Source organism: Amblyraja radiata, chromosome 21 (genome assembly GCF_010909765.2).
Source record: "Amblyraja radiata isolate CabotCenter1 chromosome 21, sAmbRad1.1.pri, whole genome shotgun sequence".
NCBI classification, from domain to species: domain Eukaryota; kingdom Metazoa; phylum Chordata; class Chondrichthyes; order Rajiformes; family Rajidae; genus Amblyraja; species Amblyraja radiata.
In genome coordinates, this window is record NC_045976.1 from 41,102,883 (window position 1) to 41,126,114 (window position 23,232).

Consider the following 23,232-nt stretch of genomic DNA (forward strand, 5'->3'; position numbering starts at 1 on the left):
AGGAAGGAACTGCAGATGCTGGTTTATTCAGAAAATAGACACATTATGCTGGAGTAACTCAGCGGGGCAGGCAGCCTCTGGGGAGAAGAAATGAGTGACCTTTACTGTAGAAGGGTCTCGACCCGAAAAGTCATCAGAGATGCTGCCTGACGTGCTGAGATACTCCGGCATTTTGTGTCTATTTTCTCAACAAAGGATGTTGGACTACTTCATGATCTGTTTTATTTCCTTTTCAACTTTAATTTCCGCTTGCTAACAAAGGTCAGCATCTGAAATCCTGATACGTACTGTGATATTTACCCGTCATTTTAGCTGTCGGGTCTCATTTTCATTTAGATCCATCTTCCCGGCAGAGTTTTTGTTTTTAAACCAGAGACAGACTCAAAATTCTTTCCTCAAATGATGAAGACTTGAAACATGGGGAAATAGATAAGAGTACAAGGTCTAAGGTTTATATGGTACTGGTGGGCATGGTTCGTACTCAACAAGTCTGAGGTGAGGCTTGAGAAGAAGAGAAACAATTGTCCCAGGATGGAGATGACCTAAAACAAATGCCCCAAATTCCCAAATTACCGTATCAATCAATCAATCATTTCAAGGATGGGAAGCAGAAAATACGTGATGTTGGAAATCTGAATTAAAAAATGAAAATGCTGAATCAGAAAAAAAGCCTTTCATCAGCAGAAATTTTTTATGAAACAAATTTTACTTCTCTCTCCACAGATGCTGCCCGACCTGCCGAGTATCCCCAGCATTTAGTTTATAGAGATACAGCATGGAAATAGGTCCTTCGACTGATCACCAGAGAGCAGAGGACACTCCGACTGAAGTCCCGTCACCCCTTTGCTTCATGTGGACAACAACTCCTAGCATCCATCCAGCCAACTGAGACAAAAGCACACTGGATAGCCACCAAGTGGTCACAGGAGTGGAAGGCAACCTCATCTCCGTTACACAGCTACATCTCCTCACCAGATAGAAGCTGTCCAGGGTCTGACCTCCCCAGAGGAGCATGGGGTGAAGCTCAACAGACTTGGTACTGGAGTTGGGCGTTTCAATGCCAGCGTGTGGAGATGGGGGCTCCCTCCGCCAGAGCCCAGCCTGTGAATGTGGAGCAGAACAACAGACAGCCAACCATGTCATCTCTGGGTGCCCGCTCTACCACCCACCAAATGGAGCTGTGTCAGGGCCTGGCAGACATTGACGCCAACAGAGGCAACAACCCGGCTGCTCAACACCCGGCTTGAGATCTAACTATTCCTTTGGTTTATTCATGTTTCATTCGCAAGAAGAAGAAGACCCAATCACACTAGGGGCAATTTTACAGAGGGCCAATTAACCTACAAAACCATATACGTTTTTTGGGATGTGGGAGGAAACCGGAGCGCCCAGAGCAAACCCACGCGATCACAGGGAGAATGAGCAAACTCCACAGGCAGCAACCGTGGTCAGGATCGAACCCGGGTCTCTGCCACAGTGAGGCAGTGATTCTACCCGATGCACCACTGTGCCGCACATTCTCTGTTTCTACCTGAACAAGTAGTGGTAGAGTTGCTGCCTTACAGCGCCTGAAATCTGGGTTCGATCCTCACTTCGGGTGCTGTCTAAATGGAGTTTATATGTTCTCCCCATGATCTGTGTGGGATTTCTCCGGGATTTCCAGTTTCCTCCCACACTCCAAACAGGCCTGTAGATTAATTGGTTTGGTATAATTTTAAATTGTCTAACATGTGTAGGGTAGCATTAGTGTGCGGGGATGCATTAACCACTGAAATCCAACAACCAGGGCTGAATTGTATTTGGACCAAAGGAAAAGAGGCTGAGAATTCCAAGCACAAACAGAGAATGCTGGAAGCACTTTGCAGGTCAAGTGGGCAGAGGAACAAAGGTGACATTTCTCGTCGAGGACCCTTCATCACAACTAAGAGAGTGAGATAATAAATAAAGTTACCGAGTTGGAAAGGGTGGAGGGAACAGAGAGAGAATGTGTAGGGAGGAACTGCAGATGCTGATTTAAACTGAAGATAGACACAAGATGCTGGAGTCTCAGTGGGACAGGCCGCATCTCTGGAGAGAAGGAATGGGTGACATTTCGGGTCGAGACCCTTCTTCAGACTTCAGAGAGAGAGAGAGTGCCTGTGATAAGTCTGCAGAGCAAAATTGAAGGCAATTATTAATTTACCCACTGGCAATTGACAATAGGTGCAGGAGTAGGCCATTCGGCCCTTCGAGCCAGCACCGCCTTTAATGTGATCATGGCTGATCATCCCCAATCAGTACCCCGTTCCTGCCTTCTCCCCATATCCCCTGACTCTGCTTTCTTTAAGAGCCCTATCTAACTCTCTCTTGAAAGTATCCAGAGAACCGGCCACCACCGCCCTCTGAGGCAGAGAATTGCACAAACTCACAACTCTCTGTGAGAAAATGTGTTTCCTCATCTCCGTTCTAAATGGCTTGCCCCTTATTCTTAAACTCTGGGCCCTGGTACTGGACTCCCCCAACATCGGGAACATGTTTCCTGCCTCTAGTGTGTCCAAGCCCTTAATAATCTTATATGTTTCAATAAGATCCCCTGGAAACAGATTTGGAAACAGAAGCGTAAAAATAAGCAAATTGGAGAAGAGATAGGTGACATGGCTTGTCCTTGTGAACTTGACGGAGATAAGCTACAAAAGGATCAATCAATTTTGGTTCAGTTTTAGTTTATAGATACACCCATTCACATTAGCGCTTCCCCCACTTTCTCCCCCACTCCCTACATACCGGGGGACAATTTACAGAGGTCAAGTCATGTGCAAGTCTAATCATCTTTGGTATGTGGGAGAAAACCGGGGTGGACATTGGTCCGCTGGAAAATGACGCTGATTTGACACTATTCCTTCTCTCCATAGATGCTGCCTCACCCGCTGAGTTCCTCCGACTTTTTTATCTACCTTAGAGACATGGATAAGGTAGACAGTCACAAACATTTCCACAGGATGGATAAATCAAATACTAGAGGGCATTGCTTTAAGGTGAGAGGGGCAAAGTTTAAAGGAAATGTGCAAGGCATGTTTTTTTTTTACACAGAGGGTGGTGAGCGCCTGGAACGCGCTGCTGGGGGCGTGGTGGATGAGAGACAGAGAATAGTGGCATATAAGAGATCACCCTGCAACTCCACGTGTTCTAGAGATATGATACAACTATTGTATTCCTAACTCCCTCTCTAGCTTCCTCTTCTTCTTCTTCTTCTTCTTCTTCTTGCGTGTGGCGCGCACAGCCTAAAGTTGTAGGACAACTTGTTCTATTTGATCTTATTTGATTGTGCACGCCGGGTTGATTGCATTCGTCGAAACAGGGTGGACCACGTGAAGGTTGCAATCTCCCACCTCCCTCTCTAGCTTATACTATACAATGACTCTGAAGAAGGGTCTCGACCCGAAATGTCAACCATTCCTTCTCCCCATAGATGCTGCCTGTCCCACTGAGTTACTCCAGCATTTTGTGTCTATCTTCGGTTTAAAGCGGCGTCTACAGTTCCTTCCCACGCCACATGTCACGACTAAATTGTTGATCGAGAGCAAGTGCAAAGGACAAATTTCCAGCCTCATGATTGATAATGAACATGGCCATGGAATGAAGAATATCTTACACTCTGATGAATGCAGCCCCAGATCAGATTTTAGGCGAAATGAGAATAACACAATGATATTGGAACTTAAGACAACCCTGTTGCTCTGTCGCTGTTAACTCTCCAGCACCATCTGCTGTGTTTAATGGAAGCAGTGAAGACAACATTTCTGGCCTTTTGTCACCCTCACCATCTCACGTCCATTTAAATGGTCTCAAGAGTCTTTCCATCAAATGCACAGAAGTGGATTCATCTGGATATCCGATGACAATCTGTAATTCAATTAAATGGCCCGTGCTCATCAAAGTACATATTTCACAATATTCTTTTACCTCAGATCCAGATCGGCATTAAACTGATGAACCATTGTCAGACGTAGCACGATATATAAAAACCAAAGGCCACAGCATTTTGTAATGATAGATATTCACACAATTCAAAAATGTAACAAGATTACCTCATTATATTCCTGTAAATAAAGCTATGTGATTTAGGGATTGAAGATATTGATGTAAAGAATCTTAAATCTCTGGATTTTAACTTAAAAGCTACATTGCAGTCAATGGATTCATGTGTATGTAAGCCATCATTTCCTACAATTATTTTATTAAAGCAGAACCTGTTTACAAATACAAATTTATTTATTTGTCATTTGAGCCCCAGTGAGACTCAAACGAAATTTTGTTTCCACAGCCATACAAACACTAGCACTTTGAAAAATGAATACCCTCCTGATCTCCAAATCTACACAACTATGACACAGTTGCAATTCGTCCAAGTCTAATCTAATTTCACTGAAAGTGAAGGTAGGCAGAAATGCTGGAGAAACTCAGCGGGTGAGGCAGCATCTATGGAGCAAAGGAATAGGCAATGTTTTGGGTCGAGACCCTTCTTCAGACGGATGTGAGGGTGGGGGGGGGGGGCGGGAGGAAGAAAGGAAGAGGTGGAGCCAGAGGGCTGAGGGAGAGCTGAGAAGGAGAGGAGGAAGTAAGGACTACCTGAAATTAGAGAATGTTCATACCGCTGGGCTGCAAACTGGCCAAGCGAAATATGAGGTGCTGCTCCTCCAATTTCCGGTGGTCCTCACTCTTGCCATGGAGGAGGCCCACAACAGAAAGGTCGGATTCGGAATGGGAGGGGGAGATCAGGTTGGTTAATGCGGAGCGAGCGGAGGTGTTCGGCGACGCATTCGCCAAGCCTGCGCTTGGTTCTTGGTTTCTTGGTCTCACCGAAGTAGAGCAGCTGACATCCAGAGCAGCGGATGCAATAGATGAGGTTGGAGGAGGTGCAGGTGAACCTCTGCCGCACCTGGAAAGACTGCTTGGGTCCTTGAATGGAGTCAAGGGGGGAGGTAAAGCGACAAATGTAGCATTTCTTGCGGTTGCAGGGGAAAGTACCCGGAGAGAGGGTGGTTAGGGACAAATTGACCATGAATTTACTGAAAGTGTGATCTAATTGCCCTTAACTTTTCTGCCTTGCATAGATCTATCAAACTTCAACACACATAGTCTCGGCCTAATGGTCAATGAGTTGATGCTCTTGCGCATTCATATCAACAATAGCCTACTTGCCTTCAGGGAGCAGAACAAAGTGGAGAACTCTCAGTTAAACTCATTCTACTTAACGCAAGTGGAGTGGCTGATCATACATAAGGAAGCAAGATCGACACAAAATGCTGGAGTAACTCTGGAGAGAAGGAATGAGTGACGTTTTGGGTCAAGACCTTTCCTCAGACTGAGAGTCAGGGGAGAAGGAAATGAGATATGGAAGGGAAACACAGAGGGGAAGCAGAAAGAGGGGGTGTTGCAGAACACTCGGAGAGCAAGTTAAAGAGAATCACACTACCATGGCTAATAATATTTTAGAATGGGCTTGACAGATGAAGTATCCAATTCACATTTATTTAAAAATAATATTGGATAATTGTTCAGAAATGTACCTAACATTTCAGTTATCATGAGGAGACACAAAGAAACTGCCGGTGCTGGAATCTTGAATAAAACCCTGAAGTAAAACCCCTGTCCCACGGTACGAGTTCATTCCAAGAGCTCTCCCGAGTTTGCCCTGATTCGAACTCGGAGATTTACGGTAATGGCCGCTCGTCGGTACTCGGGGCTCTCGTGGACATTTCTCATCATGTTGAAAAATCTTCACGAGTCTTCCCGTGCTTATCTGCCGTTAGCGAGTCTTCCCGAGTACCTGCCGTTAGCGCTAAGAGACGTCCCCGAGAACCGACGTACCCGCTACGTTCATTCTCCGTGCTTACCACGAGTTTTTGTTTTATTTTTAACTCGGGAGAGCTCTTGGAATGAACTCGTACCGTGGGACAGGGATTTTACTCAGCGGGTCGGGCAGCATCCGTGGAAGGAATGGACTGGCAATGTCTTGGGTCGGGAACCTTCTCTGTGGAGGGGAAGACCTGAGCCAAAATGTTGCATGTCCATTCCCTCCACACATGATGCCTGACCCACTAAGTTTCACCAGCATTTTGTGATTTATTTCAGTTATCAACATTTGGAAATCTGAATTATTCACTCACCTCACATGGGAACAACATAGTTACAAGAATAGATGTTATAGTCATAGAATGTGGAAACAGGCCCTTCGGCCCAACTTGCCCACACCAACCAACATGTCCCAACTACACTATTCCCACCTGTCTGCACTTGGTCCATATCTCTCTAAACTTGTCCTATCCATGTACCTGTCTAAACGTTTCTTAAATGTTGCAATAGTACCAGCCTCAACTACCTCCTCTGGCAGCTCGTTCCATACACCCAACACCCTTTGTGTGAAAAATAGGTTCCTATTAAATCTTCCCCCCTCACTTTAAACCTATGTCCTCTGGTTCTTGATTCCCCTGATCGATTCCTCTCATGATTTTGTACAGAAACAAGATGTTATTTTCTGTCACAAAAACATTTGTCCAGCTGCAACGCGATCTCACCGCAAGCCACATCTTCTTGTCCCCACCCCTGTCGGGCTTTCTTCATGAACCACACCCTCTGTGACTCCATGGTCAGCTTGTAGCCACCTCTCCCTGGCTCGTTCCCCTGCAACCGCTGGAGCTGCTAACCCTTGTTCTTACATCTGCCCCCTCAACCACCGTCCACAGCCCCAAACAGCCCTTCCTGGTGATACAAAGATTCACGTGCACCTCCTCCAACCGCCTCTACTGCATTCTGTGCTCCTGATGTGACCTCCTCTGCATTGGTGATACCAAGCTCAGAATAGGTGACTGAAGAAGGACCCTGACTCCAACCCAAAACGCCGTCTATTCACTTTAACAGATACTGTCTAATCTGCTAAATTCCTCTAGCAGTTTATCTTTTGCTCAAGATTCCGGCACCTGCAATCTCTTACTACATTTCAGACTGGTTGCCACTTCTCAACCTCTAGCGACCGTTTCCATCTTCACACTCTCCTCCACCCACCTGGCTCCATCTGTGCTCCAGTGCCACGTAGGTTAGAAACATAGAAACATAGAAAACAGGGTCAGGAGTAGGCCATTTGGCCCTTCGAGCCTGCACCGCCATTCGATATGATCAAGGCTGATCATCCAACTCAGTATCCCATCCCTGCCTTCTCTCCATACCCCCTGATCCCTTTAGCCACAAGGGCCACACCTAACTCCCTCTTAAATATAGCCAACGAACTGGCCTCAACTACCTTCTGTGGCAGAGAATTCCACAGATTCACCACTCTCTGTGTAAAAAATTATTTTCTCATCTCGGTCTTCACAAGGTTCACAAGGTTAATTCCCGGGATGGCGGGACTGTCATATGCTGAGAGAATGGAGCAGCTGGGCTTGTACACTCTGGAGTTTAGAAGGATGAGAGGGTATCTTATTGAAACATATAAGATTATTAAGGGTTTGGACACGCTAGAGGCAGGAAACGTGTTCCCGATGTTGGGGGAGCCCAGAACCAGGGGCCACACAGTTTAAGAATAAGGGGTAAGCCATTTAGAACGGAGACGAGTAAACATTTTTTCTCACAGAGAGTTGTGAGTCTGTGGAATTCTCTGCCTCAGAGGGCGGTGGAGGCCGGTTCTCTGGATACTTTCAAGGGAGAGCTAGATAGGGCTCTTAAAGATAGCGGAGTCAGGGGATATGGGGAGAAGGCAGGAACGGGGTACTGATTGGGGATGATCAGCCATGATCACATTGAATGGCGGTGTTGGCTCGAAGGGCTGAATGGCCTACTCCTGCACCTATTGTCTATTGTCTTTGTTTTTTAAAGGTTTTTATGTCATCCTAACAGCCGCCTCTCTCCTTTACCCATCTATCACTTGCCAAGCTTTGACCTGTTCCCCACCACTCTTTTCCAGCTTTTCCTTCCGCCCTCCCACACTATAATCAGTCCGAAGAAAGGTCCTGACTCGAACCGTCGCCTGTCCATTCCCTCCACAGATGCTGCATGACCCGCTGGGTTACTCCAACACTTTGTTTAAGAAGGAACTGCAGATGCGGGAAAATCAAAGGTAGACAAAAATGCTGGAGAAACGGAGAAACTCAGCGGGTATGTAATGAAGGAAATAGGCAACGTTTCGGCCCGAAACGTTGCCTATTTCCAGAAGGGTTTCGGCCCGAAACGTTGCCTATTTCCTTCGCTCCATAGATGCTGCTGCACCCGCTGAGTTTCTCCAGCATTTCTGTCTACTCCAACACTTTGGGTTTTGCTCAAGATTCCAGCATCCTCAGCTCCTTGTGTCTCCAGTTCAAGTCACTGATTATTTGAATTCCTGAAGAAACTTAGTTGCATATTAAACAAAAGTGATGCAATTGCAATAACCTACCTAAAAGAATAATAATCCTATTCTTATTATGCACTAGGAAAGTTCAAATAATTAATTTAAAAATGTCCAAATTTCACCTACAAGTAAATGTCTCACTCCTTTCTGGACTTGAGTAAATTAAAAAAAAGTATTTCTGCTTAACCCTCAAATGCATTTTTTTTTTAAAGTTGCCTAAAGGTTTGCTGAACAGATAAAGCCTAAACTCCTGGCCAGTCATCGGTAAAGCAGCCTGATTATACATCTGCAATACATAATTGACTGTTTCAATGTCACTGGACTCTGCTCTGGGCTCTCGACATGACAAGCAGTGAGGGCAACTTAAGTTCCTTCAGAGCTGCCTTCTGCCTAGCTGTGAGGCAATTCATGCTGAAGAATGGCCCAGAATTTCCACAAAACTTCTGTCAGTTCCATCTGACAACTAATCCTGATTGTGCTCTTAACTTGCCTTCTCACGGGGCCAGTGGTGAAACCAAATCACCAGCAATTTTCCAGCAATTACACGGGAAAATCTCCTCACTGCACCTCCGCCACCATTGTAGAGAGGGCTGATTATGTGGGAACGGGGTGGGCTTCATTTTCTTTCTTTCTTTCTTCCTTTCCTAAAAGTTATTTAAAAAAGTTTTAATGCTGTGATTTTCACCAGTTTTTGAATGTTTGTGAAAGGCCTTTTGTGGATAACGCTTGTTCATACCCTCCAGGCAAAAGAATTTACCATCACTTGGTCAGGTCGGATATAGTTTCGCTGGGGAAGTTCGCACTGGGAAGTTCATTCAAGGTTACGAGAGGATTCTGCAATAACTTGCAGTGAGTTGCTCGAAGGAAATTTGCACCAAGCTTTTTTTTAAAAAAGGTTATTCATTGTGCAGTTTCTCACTTTACTTTACATTTGCACAGCATAGAAACATAGAAAATAGGTGCAGGAGTAGGCCATTCGGCCCTTCGAGCCTGCACCGCCATTCAATATGATCATGGCTGATCATACAACTCAGTATCCCATCCCTGCCTTCTCTCCATACTTCCTGATCCCTTTAGCCACAAGGGCCACATCTAACTCCCTCTTAAATATAGCTAATGAACTGGCCTCAACTACCCTCTGTGGCAGAGAATTCCACAGATTCACCACTCTCTGTGTAAAAAATGATTTTCTCATCTCGGCCCTAAAAGACTTCCCTCTTATCCTTAAACTGTGACCCCTAGTTCTGGACTTCCCTAACATCGGGAATAATCTCCCTGCATCTAGCCTGTCCAACCCCTTAGCATAGCTGAGACACTTGTGTAGGAATGAACCGCAGATGCTGGTCTATACTGATGATAGACATAAAGTGCTTCAGTAACTCAGCAGGTCAGCCAGCATCTCTGGCAAAAAGGGATGGGGTAACGTTTTAAGTTGGATGCATTTGAAGAAGGTTTCTGACCCAAAACATCATCCTTTTTTTTGTCAAGAGATGCTGCCTGACCCGCTGAGTTACTCCAGTACTTTGTGTCTAGCTGAGACACTTTATTTGTATCACTTACACATTCCAAAATCCCTATTTTAATTATTTCACCGGAAATTATATCTTACAGACAGCACATCAGACGAGAAAAAAGCAAGTAACACAAGGAACTGCAGACGCTGGAATCTTGAGCAAAAGATATCAAGTACTACTTGGCTGTGATTTTTAATGCGATAATTCAATTGCAGGGATCAAATGAGTTAAACAACAAGAAGTTCAACTGATCACGAATAGTTGAAACAGCTTTTGATTTTCTCTCTGACACCATTGAGGATTCATTTGCTATATTGGTAAGTGGAGATTATAGGTGCTCTCCAAGTCTTAAAATTGACATTGTGATTTTCAAAGTCCGAAGATACCTCTTTGTCTACATAATGTGCTGCTAATAGCAAGGTTATGGGACGTGCCCAGCAGACTAGAACTCACCGATCGCACAAGAAAGACTGGACGGCATGGTGGCGCAGCTGGTAGAGCTGCTGCCTCACAGCACCAGAGAGCTGCAAGTTCAATCTTATCAATGGGTGCTGCCTTTATGGCGTTTGTATGTTCTGCTGTGACCACGTGGGTTTCCTCCAGGTGCTCCGGTTTCCTCCCACATCCCAGAGATATGTGGGTTTGTAGGTTAATGGGACGCTGTAAAAAATACTCCTAATGCGTAGAGAGTGGATGAGAAAGTGAGTGGCCGATCGATGGTTGGCGTGGACTCAGTGGGCCAAGGGACTATTTCAATGCTGCATCTGTAAACTGAACTGAACCGTAGACACAACATGCTGGAGTAACTCAGCGGGTCAGGCAGCATCTCTGGAGAAAAGGAATAGGTGACTTTTCACGTCGGAACCCTTACTCCGACCCAAAACGTCACCTATTCCTTTCCTCCAGAGATGCTGCCTGACCCGCTGAGTTACTCCAGCATTTTGTGTCTATCTTTGGTATAAACCAGCATCTGCAGTTCCTTCCGACACAATAAATTGAACTGAAGTCTTGTGGTTCGAGTGAAAATGTGTTAGTGGGATTGCTCAACGGTTCCTCACAGTTATCCAGCCCTGGGCAGGCAATATGCACAGGAAAAACTTGAAAGAGGCTTATTCTGGGCTTCTGGCAGCAATTCCCAACTGATGGGTCAAATTTGACTGGAGCAGAATAAACAGACTGTACAGCTCCTCCACAGGAAGTTCCCAACAAAATAGAGGCCAGATTTATGCAAAATTGCAAAAAAAGAAACGATTTTACATAAAACTGTCAGAGCAAATAGGATTACATTAGTAAATGTTAACAGTGTTTATAAAGTTAACAAGAAATTGCCTGTCACTGAAGTACTATTTACTTTTACTATCTGGGTCCCTTGTGGTTTTATACATTTCAATTAAATGTTACTCCATCTACATTTCACGCTGCCTCGGGAAAGCAGCCAACATAATCAAGGGCCTTTTTCCACCCCGGTCATTCCCTGTGCTCCCTGCTCCCGTCAAGACAGACTTTACTAAAGATTGAAAGGGCACACCAGCAGACTCAGGCACAGCTTCTTCCCCTCTGTTATCAGACTTCTGAACGGTCCTTCCATAACTTGTCTTTAGATTTAGACTTTAGTGCGGAAACAGGCTCCTCGGCCCACGTGAGTCCGCGCCGACCAGCGATCACCCCGTACACTGGCACTATCCGACACACGAGGGACAATTTTACCGAAGCCAATAAACCTACAAAGCTTTCAAAAGGGAACTGCAGATGCTGGAATATCGAAGGTACACAAAATTACTGGGGAAACTCAGCAGGTGCAGCAGCATCTATGGAGCGAAGGAAATAGGCGACGTTTCGGGCCGAAACCCTTCTTCAGACTGATGGGGGGTGGGGAAAGAAAGAAGGAAAAGGGGAGGAGGAGGAGGAGCCCGAGGGCGGGCGGATGGGAGGGTGGGAGGAGACAGCTAGAGGGTTAAGGAAGGGGAGGAGACAGCACGGGCTAGCCAAATTGGGAGAATTCAATGTTAATGCCATAAGGACGCAAGGTCCCCAGACGGAATATGAGGTGCTGTTCCTCCAATTTCCGCTGTTGCTCACTCTGGCAATGGAGGAGACCCAGGACAGAGAGGTCGGATTGGGAATGGGAGGGGGAGTTGAAGTGCTGAGCCACCGGGAGGTCAGGTAGGTTATTGCGGACTGAACCTACAAAGCTGTATGTTTTTTGAATGTGGGAGGAAAGCGGAGCACCCGGAGGAAACCCAAATGGTCACGGGGAGAACGTACACACTCCGAACCGACAGCACCCGGAGTCAGGATCAAACCCGGGTCTCTGGCGCTGTAAGGCAGCAACTCTACCGCTACGCCACCGTGCCACCTAAGCTAGGGTACTGCCAAGCTAAGCTAGCTGTCTGAATCACCTCTACCTCATTGCGGACATTGGACCGCCTCTGGAACAGATGCGTTACAATGCTGAGAACTATTTTCTGCACTCTGCATCGTTTCCTTCACTCAACCTATTGTACGCGAGTTTGACTTGATTGTACTTCTGTATAATATTATCTAATTTGATTGGATCACGTGCAAGACAAAGCCTTTCACTGGACCTCAGTACACGTGACAATAATAAACTTAACCCTAAAACCTCATCGACAGAGAAATGCTGAGTACTGTCAAGGATGCTATCATAAGGATGCTTTGAATAGTAAATTTTAAAAGATGTAATAACCTTTAAATATAAAGACCAAGTTTGGCCACTGTTTCTTCGCCATCTGTGGAATTCAGAGGGCGGTTCTCTGGATGCTTTCAAGAGAGAGCTAGATAGGGCTCTTATGGAGAGCGGAGTCAGGGGATATGGGGAGAAGGCAGGAACGGGGAACTGATTGTGGATGATCAGCCATGATCACATTGAATGGCGGTGCTGGCTCGAAGGGCCGAATGGCCTACTCCTACACCTATTGTCTATTGTCTATCTGCAATTTAACAGCATGTTTTCACGTAGATCAGAAAACTTCAAGCAGATCGTGTGGAGGCAGCAAAGGAGTTTACTGGACATTCTGCATTGAATCTGAAGGTCACAGGTTCAAATCCATTATGACAAACAGTGGCATTACATGCAATAAATCTGGTCATTTGTAACAGAAAAATAAAATGACCATGAATGCTGTCAGAGAGTTGTAGAAACACAACTGGTTCACTAATATCCCTTTGAGTCGAGAAACTGCCACTCATTCATACCTAACCCGTCTATAAACAAATCCAGTCCCGCACGACAAATTGTCTCTTAATCCCTTCAAGGATTGACAATAAATCATCCCCTGTCAGCGTCGCCACATCCCAAGAGTAAATAAAATAAAGTACAAAAATAAATTACTTTGAAGTACATGACCCTTGTTGCGGCGAAGACAGGCCAGCCAACGTGACATGTGGTAACAGCCGCAGGATTTAAACATTCACCTGGGAAGACTGTTTAAAGTCTCATTTGAAGATTGGCACGTCTTTCAATGAGGTGCTTCCTATGTATTATACTGGAGAACGAACCAAGACTGTGTACTCAAGTTCTGGAACGTGTCTTACAGCCATAATCTCCTGAATCAATAAGTAAGAGAGCTCTCAAATGAGGCAAATTAGTATAACATTATTTTGAGAGCATACAGTGCCCTCCATAATGTTTGGGACAAAGACCCATCATTTATTTATGTACTCCACAATTTGAGATTTGTAATAGAAAAAAATCACATGTGGTTAAAGTGCACATTGTCAGATTTTAATAAAGGCCTCTGCCAGGCCTGTATTGCAGCCATCTTTAGCTTATGCTTGTTTTGGGGGCTAGTCCCCTTCAGTTTTCTCTTTAGCATATAAAAGGCATGCTCAATTGGGTTCAGATCGGGTGACTGACTTGGCCACTCAAGAATTGACCATTTTTTAGCTTTGAAAAACTCCTTTGTTGCTTTTGCAATATATTTGGGATCATGTTCTTGCTGTAGAATGAACCGCCGGCCAATGAGTTTTGAGGCATTTGTTTGAACTTGAGCAGATAGGATGTGTCTATACACCAGAATTCATTATGGTACTACCATCAGCAGTTGCATCATCAATGAAGATAAGTGAGCCAGTACCTTCAGCAGTCATACATGCCCAGGCCATAACACCCCCACCACTGTGTTTCACAGATGAGGTGGTATGCTTTGGATCTTGGGCAGTTCCTTCTCTCGTACTTACTTTGCTCTTGCCATCACTCTGATATAAGTTAATCTTTGTCTCATCTGTCCACAAGACCTTTTTCCAGAACTGTGGTTGCTCTTTTAAGTACTTCTTGGCAAACTGTAACCTGGCCATCCTATTTTTGCGGCTAACTAGTGGTTTGCATCTTGCAGTGTAGCCTCTATATTTTGTTCATTAAGTCTTCTGCGGACAATGGTTATTGACAAATCCAAACCTGACTCCTGGAGAGTGTTTCTGATCTGTCGGACAGGTGATTGGGGATTTTCTTTATTATACAGAGAATTCTTCTGTCATCAGCTGTGGAGGTCATCCTTGGCCTGCCAGTCCCATTGCAATTAGTAAGCTCACCAGTGCTCGCTTTCTTCTTAATGATGTTCCAAACAGTTGATTTTGGTAAGCCTAAGGTTCGGCTGATGTCTCTAACAGTTTTATTCTTGTTTCTCAGTCTCATAATGGCTTCTTTGACTTTCATTGGCACAACTTTGGTCCTCATGTTGATAAACAGCAATAAATGTTTCCAAAGGTGATAGAAAGACTGTAGGAAAGACTAGGTGCTGAGAGCTCTCTTATACCTGCATTAAGGAGGCAATTAAACACCCCTGAGCAATTACAAACACCCATGAAGCCATGTGTCCCAAACATTATGGTGCCCTGAAATGGGGGGACTATGTATAAACACAGCTGTAATTTCTACATGGTGAAACACAAATGTATAAAAATGACCTTTAATAAAATCTGACAATGTGCACTTTAACCACGTGTGATTTTTTTCTATTACAAATTTCAAATTGTGGTGTACAGAGGCAAATAAATAAATGATGGGTCTTTGTCCCAAACATTATGGAGGGCACTGTATGTCAATCAGCATAGAAGATAATTATAAATTGGATAATTTACAAGTGTAAAAGGTATACCTGCCTATTTAAAAATATGCACGAGAATTTATAGGCATATGTACATATACACACATACAAGTGGGTGTATCTGTGTGCATGTGTATATAATTATTTAAAATATATGGGTGTTTCCGTAAAGTTGTGAAACTGAAGGTCTCCAAATTTCCGGGTTATTTCCCCGTTTTTTATGTAATATTCCCATTATTTCATATCCTGTATTTTAAGTGGTATAGATCATGGTGTATAGCCAAAATAATGAGATGAAGCAAAAATAAATAAAACTGTTTTACAAAGAAAAATATCTGATATGTCCCTGTGTTTTCTTTCCTTTTTTGTGACAATTTTCAAGCAGGATTTCATCAAATCCTTAGGCTAATTTATACCAGAAAGATGACATTAATTTCACAATTAAATAACTCTATGTAGGCCGAATTCTGATTATGCTTATGATTGTTATGATTTATCATCCGATGAGATGGTTTTCTGATGCCCCGGGTTTTTGCAGCAGAGCGTGAGTAGCGGTGCTTTCTTGGTCACGTGTGAAATGAGTGAATTAAAAGCAGAGTAACCTTTTTTATATTTATTGTTTCTTTTTTATTGTATATATTTTATGTTTAAGCTTTCCATTAAAAAAAATTAATAATGAATAGAACTTAAAATCATGAAATAAAAATCTAGTTTGCTCACCTATTTCACCGATGTCACATTCTGTAGCCCCTCCCGTTGTCTAACGGTGTCAATGCTATAACTTTTTTTTTACATTCGTCGCGATTTTGAAAAAAATTCAAACAACGCGATTTCTAACGACCCTGCCGTGAACTACGGGCCTCGTGGTGGGTTGCGTGCCGACATTCGTAAAGCAGCTTAGAAATCAGTATTTTTTAAAAATCGTACGTATTACATTTTGGTCGATTTTGATCACAAATTCGCTCAATAGGATCATCGGTAGGCCCATTTTTAATGCTGTGGTATTTCAGGATGATTCAATAACTTTCAAATTTGGCCACTCATGTCACAGTATATGACCCATATATCAATATATTTAAACTAAAAATCTATATAAATATATTTAAAATAAATATCTATAAAAATAAATGTACTTAAAATAAATATATATATATTAATATATATTTTTGATTTTTAGTTATTTATTTTAAAAGTGCTGGATGGATATTTTCCTGTAACATATCACATTTGTTCCCCAATATACTCTATCTCGCTGACGCCCCCACCCCCCGGGTTGGGGTATAGGAGGGCCCAACGGGTCCCACTTGGTCTAGTTCTCCTTAAAACCAACTTCTTCCACTGTCTTTGGTCATCTGTCCTCCCTTCCCCTTGTGTGGCCAGCCCAATTGAAGAACTGCATTCGCTAACACTCCTGCAATATGTTATCTAGAAGGCTTGCCATGTTACAGAAAGGTACAGGTGGTTTTAATTGAAGAGACATGTTCACGCATTTTTTCTCAACCAATGAAGTTTGATGTAATACAGGCCTCAACTCACCTTCTTGTGACGAGATGAGAGGTGGCAGGTATTCTGGAATATACTCCTTCTCCTCACCAAGTCTCTTGGCTCCAGGCTGTGGGAACTGGAGCACGTTGTTTTTGCTGACAGGGAAAGCTGGGATTTGATGTGCAAACCCGATGGGCTCAAGGTTGTGAATATAGTCTTCCAGCTCTGAAAGGCTGATTCCCATTAGTTTAAAGGCCTGACCTAAATCATCCAAGACGGGATCCGTGCGGCCATCTGGGAAAGGAGGAGGAAAGGTTAATGGCTAAATGCAGCTTTCTTAACAAAAATCAAAACAGTTTTAAGGTACAATATTCATGTAGCTTTTGTAACTTTCATTCAGCTCTCTGTGACAGGTCGTTTTTGCTAGAGGGGACATTAGGTGGAGCTTCTGCCCAGGAAGATAGACACAAAATCAAATGGTAGTGGAACTCAGCGCGTCAGGCAGCATCTCTGGAGAAAAGAAAATCTCACACTCAGTCTGAAAAAGGATCTATCCGAAATGTCACCTATTCCATTTCGGGTGGAGACCCTTCTTCTGACCAGTCTGAAGGAGGGAATTGACCCGAAACATCACCCATTCCTTCTATCCAGGGATGCTGCCTGACCCACTGAATTGCTCCAGCATTTTGTGTCTATCTTCGGTGTAAACCTGTATCTGCAGTTCCTTCCTACACATTTCCTCTGCCCAGGAACCCTGGTGCTAGGTGAGAAAATGGTGGCGAGTAATGCATATTATCTCTCACTTGTATATAAATAATGAATAGATGTGAATAGTAATTCAGAAGATTGATTTTGATATTAAGGTGACCTTAATCAACTCACATGCACATTAATTGGCATACTACATAACTGCAGGTTTATACGTTAATTGGCGGAGGTAAAAAATTGCAAATTGTCCCAAGTGCGTAGGACAGTGTTAGTGTACGGGAATCGCTGGTTGGCATGGACTCGGTGGGCTGAAAGACCTGTTTCCGTGCTGTATCTCTAAAGCCTAATGCGAATCAAAACAAAAGCCCAAACCCCCTACTGCAACCAAGACTGTTCATAGTTCAAAGTTTAGTTTTTAAGAAGGACCTGCAGATGCTGGAAAATCGAAGGTAGACAAAAGTACTGGAGAAACTCAGCGGGTGCAGCAGCGTCTATGGAGCGAAGGACTGAGGGAGAGCTGAGAAGGGGGAGGAACTCAGCCTTCTGGTTCCTCCTCTTTCTTTCTCCTTTCTTCTCCCCGCCCCCCACATCAGTCTGAAGAAGGGTTTTGGCCTGAAACGTTGCCTATTTCCTTCGCTCCATTGATGCTGCCGCACCTGCTGAGTTTCTCCAGTACTTTTGTCTACCTTCAAAGTTTAGTTGGTGTTCGTAGTGTTCAATAGCCTGATGGTTGCGGGGAAGAGGCTGTTCATAAACCTGAAAGTCACAGATTTCAGTCTCTTGTGCCTTCCCGATGGCAGGAGTGAAATGAGAGCGTGTCCAGGGTGGTGTGGGTCTCTGATGAAGCTGGCTGCCTTTAGGAGGCAGCATCTCCTGTAGATCCCATCGATGGTGGGGAGGTGAGTACGCGTGACTGTACATCAATCACTGAAAGTAAACATGCAGGTACAGCTGGCAGTGAAGAAAGCTAATGGCAAGTTGGCCTTCATTGCGAAAGGTTTTGAGTTTAGGAGCAAGGAGGTCCTACTGCAGTTGTACAGGGCCCTGTTGATACCGCACCTGGAGTATTGTGTGCAATTTTGGTCTCCTAATTTGAGGCAGGACATTATTGCTATTGAGGGAGTGCAGCGCAGGTACACCAGGTTAATTCCCACGATGGCGGGACTGACATATGATGAAAGAATGGGTCAACTGGGATTGGATTCACTGGAATTTAGGATGAGAGGGGGATCTTATAGAAACATATAAAATTCTTAAAGGATTGGGCAGGCTAGATGCAGGAAAAAAGTTCTCAATGTTGGGGGAGTCCAGAACCAGGGGTCACAGTTTAAGAATAAGGGGTAGGCCATTTAGGACTGAGACGAGGAAAAGCCTTTTGACCCGGAGAGTTGTGAATCTGTGGAATTTTCTGCCACAGAAGGCATTTGAATGCCAATTCACTGGATGTTTTCAAGAGAGAGTTAGATTTAGCTCTTAGTGCTGAAAGAATCAAGGGACATGGGGAAAAAGCAGGAACGGGGTACTGATTTTAGATGATCAGCCGTGATCATCTTGAATGGCGGTGCTGGCTCGAAGGGCGAAAGGCCTTCTCGTGCACCTATTTTTCTATGTTTCTATCAAGGACCGCGCAGTGTCCACAACCTTTTTGTAATCTCCTTTGTTCATTCCTGGGCGTTCTCACTGGGCAGCCTCCCTCCAATTAAGTACAATTTCACAAATCCAAACTTCGTTTATAGCTTTACAATAATACAAGCACTCAAGGTATATTGACTGTTTTCAAACTTTCAGCTGTATTCCCAACTTCTATAATTGTAAAAGGTTTTGACAGAGTGCCAGCAGTGATTACTAAAAGCCCTGTCCCACGGTGCGAGTTCATTCAAGTGCTCTCCCGAGTTTAAAAAAAATCAAACTCGTGGTAAGCACGTAGAATGAACGTAGCGTGTACGTCGGAGCTCGGGGACGTCTCTTAGTGGCTCATAACGCTAACGGCAGGTACTCGGGAAGACTTGCTAATGGCAGGTAAGCACGGGAAGACTCGTGAAGATTTTTCAACACGTTAAAAAATGTCCACGAGAGCCCCGAGTACCGACGAGTGGCCATTACCATAAATCGGGGAGGACTCTTGGAATGAACTCGCACCGTGGGACAGGGCTATTAGTTCTTACTTTTCCAAGGGCTGCTTAGTTTTACAGCGGATTACTTTCACTGAGAAGTTCAGAGGCACTGTTAGCCAGACAGACGAACAGCTGCTGAATGCGCCCACCATTCCACTGCACTGAATTGAGTGGGACATCAGCAATCCAGGAGAATTGCTGAACCCTTCAATTCTAAGAGAGCCTTCTTCAGACTGAGTCAGGGGAGAAGAAACCGAGAGATGTGTTTCCTATCACCAGTCTTGAATGGACTACATGGCTGCTGCACAGTCTGAAGAAGGGACTCGATCCGAACCGTCACCCATTCCTTCTCTCCAGTGATGCTGGCTGTCCTGCGGAGTTACTCCAGCTTTTTGTGTCCATCTTCGGTCTAAACCAGCATCTGCAGTTCCTTCCTACACATTAGCTACTGATAGCAATTCCTGCTCTAAGGAAAACAACTCTAAGGAAAAGTGCACTACCAACTTTAGATCAGACCTGAGCTACTATCTACCTCGTCGGAGACCCTTGGAATAAGATATTTGCCTTGGACTGTCTTTACCTTGCACTAAATGTTATTACCTTTATCATGCATCTGTATACTGTGAATGGCTCGATTGGCTCGATTGTAATGGACATACTAGAGGCAGGAAACATGTTTCCGATGTTGGAGGAGTCCAGAACCAGGGGCCACAGTTTAAGAATAAGGAGTAAGCCATTTAGAATGGAGACAAGGAACTTTTTCTCACAGAGAGTGGTGAGTCTGTGGAATTCTCTGCCTCAGAGGGTGGTGGAGGCAGGTTCTCTGGATGCTTTAAAGAGAGAGCTAGACAGGGCTCTTAAAAATAGCGGAGTCAGGGGATATGGGTAGAAGGCAGGAACGGGGTACTGATTGGGGATGATAAGCCATGATCACATTGAATGGCGGTGCTGGCTCGAAGGGCCGAATGGCCTACTCCTGTACTTATTGTCTATTCTCTATTGTAATCATGTATAGTCTTTCCGCTGACTGGTAAGCACGCAACAAAAGAGTGACCAATTTGGATAGACAATAGTTGGACTTTAAGCGGATGGATTTCAGTGTGAGGCTGAGCCATTCTCCATCATATTTACTTAAGTGCGCATACCTTGGACAAATGGACACAAAAATAAGTGGTCACAAGAAGAAAATGACCAGACAGAAGGAACCGCAGATGCTGAAATCTCAAATCTGAAACAAAGTGCTGGAGGAAGCCAGCGTGTCAAGTGGCATATGTGGAGGGAACAGAGTGTTTCGGGTCGAGACTCTTCTACATAAACTGAGTCTAAGAAGAGGTTCAGGTTAACCACTAGAGGTTAGAGGTTAATCTCTAATTAAGAGGTTAATGATGTCCTCTCATTTCAAGGAGGACCACCCCAACAAAAGCAGAGGTGAAGTGCAAGAAAAAACTGCAGGTGCTGGTTTAAATCGAAGGTAGACACAAAGTGCTGGAGTAACTCAGCGGGACAGGCAGCGTCTCTGGAGAGAAGGAATGGGTGACGTTTTGGGTCGAGATAGAATGTAGTCTGAGACACTAAGACTGGTGGGAGAATTGGGGAGGGGATAGAGAGGGAAAGCAAGGGCTATTTGAAGTTGGAGAAGTCAATGTTCATACCGCTGGGGTGTAAACTACCCAAGCAAAATATAGTGCTGGCCTCCAATTGGCGCTGGGCCTCACTCTGACAATGGAGGAGGCCCAGGACAGAAAGGTCAGATTGGGAATGGGAGGGGGAGTTGAAGTGCTGAGCAACCGGGAGATCAGGTAGGTTAAGACGGACTGAGCGGAGGTGTTCGCAAAACGATCGCCGAGCCTGCGCTTGGTCTCGCCGATGTAGAGAAGTTGACACCTGGAACAGCGGATACAGTAGATGAGGTTGGTGGAGGTGCAGGTGAACCTCTGCCTCACCTGGAAAGACTGTACGGGTCCTTCGATGGAGTCGGGGGGGGGGGGGGGGGGGGGGAGGTAAAGGGACAGGTGTTGCAGAGGTGAGTCAATGCTTGTGCAAATAGCTATATATTCAGTGTCTATCTGCACTGATTTAGTCTTCAGCAGCACAACATGCCAGCAGACTACATACATTTATTTCACTGTGAGGATGATTTATTGCATATTTGACACAAGTATTTCAAGGAACATTCTTTGTGTCAAAATGACAACTACAATATTATGGATATACTAATATTTACCAAATCCCGTTGGACTGAATCCCCAACACTGGAAAAACGAATAAAAATCCGCTTTTTACCCATGGTGAGACAAAGTGTCTCGAACTGTTTTTCAGGACAACTGTATTCCATAAATATAAAATACCTTTACTGAATAGCACAACTAGTTATTTTATTTATGTGGTCCAAATAAATCACATTAATGAACACTACTGACACAGAAATCTTTAGTGCATAGGTTTTACACCTAAAACAAATACCCACACATTTTGCTCCAAATCTAATTTAGCTCATTAGCTCCAAATCTAATTATCTGATTAACCCAAACGTCAGGTAATCCAGCAAAATGGTTAACTCAATTACCATGAACAGAAAACAGCGGTACACAGTGGGTCAGGCAATGTTGAAAGAGGGCATTTTGACCGGGACCCTTCTTGAATAAGGGTCCTGACCCAAAATATCATCCATCCATTCCTTCTTTACAAATTGCCTGACCTGCTGAGTTCATATTTCGTTTGGGCAGTTTACACCCCAGTGGTATGAATATTGACTTCTCTAACTGAAAGTAACCCTTGCTTTCTCTCTCTCTCTTCATCTCTCCCCTTTTCCAGTTCTCCGATCAGTCTGTCTGCCCCCCAATTACATTTAATCCCTGTTTGCTTTTGTCGTCCACCATCCGCTCGCAAACAAGGATCTATTTTACGTTTTCCTTGAACTTTATCTCTTTTAATGTCTTGTTTTCACACCGTACACTTTCTTATCTCTGTCTCCCTCTTCCCTGGCTCACAGTCTCGCCAAAGGGTCTCGACCCGAAATGTCACCCATTCCTTCTATCTAGAGATGCTGCCTGTCCCGCTGAGTTACTCCAGCGTTTTGTGCCTATCTTTGAGTTCATCCAGCAGTTTGTTTTTTGCTCTAGATTCCAGCATTGGCGATCTCTTGTATCTCCTCAGTTACCATGAAGCTTAATTAATCGTTAAACAGACCAATGCATTAACTTTACTAACTGCCAGACATTTCCCACCAACATCGTTCTGCTAATGGTATTCGTTATGCTCACCATTTTTGAAAAGGACTAGTTATTTCAGACAGAAGAAGACAGGTGGCACAGTGGTAGAGTTGCTGCCTTACAGCTCCAGGGACCCAGGTGTCTCTCTGTACGGAGTTTGTACGTTCTCCCCGTGACCTGCATGGGTTTTCTCCGAGATCTTCGGTTTCCTCCCCCACTCCATAGGTTTGTAGGTTAATTGGCTTTTTATAAATGTAAATTGTCTCTAGTGTGTGTAAGATAATGTTAATGTACGGAGATCGCTGGTCGGTGCGGTGGGCCGAAGGGCCTATTTCCGTGCTATACCTCCAAACTAAACTAAAAGACGTATTAGATCAACTGTTCACACTGGTTGTTATCCCACTTTCTCATTGACTCCCTACACACTAGGAGCAACTTATGGACGTACAAATCCGCACGCCTTTGGGATGTGGGAAGAAACCGGAGCACCTGGAAGAAACCCACGCGGTCACAGGTAGAACGTGCAAATGGTGGGCCAGTGGGCATGTTTCTATGCTGTGTTTCTCAATCAATCAATTACAAATATCACAAACCATTCGTAAAATATTTGTTACGTATTAACAAACGTAATATAGTTATTAACATAAAAGTTAATAAACTTTTACATTATTAACTTTTGATAAAGGTTTAGGTTGGACAAGTCTGAAGTAAACCAAAGGGCATATAACACTCAATGTCTCAAATGTTGCGCAATCATTGTAGTACTAAAAA

General features: G+C 44.3%; 1 protein-coding gene across 1 annotated transcript in view; it reads right to left on the reverse strand.

The window, feature by feature from the left end:
- Window positions 1-23,232, reverse strand: part of taf3 (TATA-box binding protein associated factor 3) — a 174,429-nt gene that overhangs the window by 145,419 nt on the left and 5,778 nt on the right. Inside the window, exon 2 of the mRNA XM_033040146.1 lies at window positions 16,479-16,721. Coding sequence (XP_032896037.1) covers window positions 16,479-16,721 — 243 coding nt within the window. The remainder of the gene's footprint in view (window positions 1-16,478; window positions 16,722-23,232) is intronic.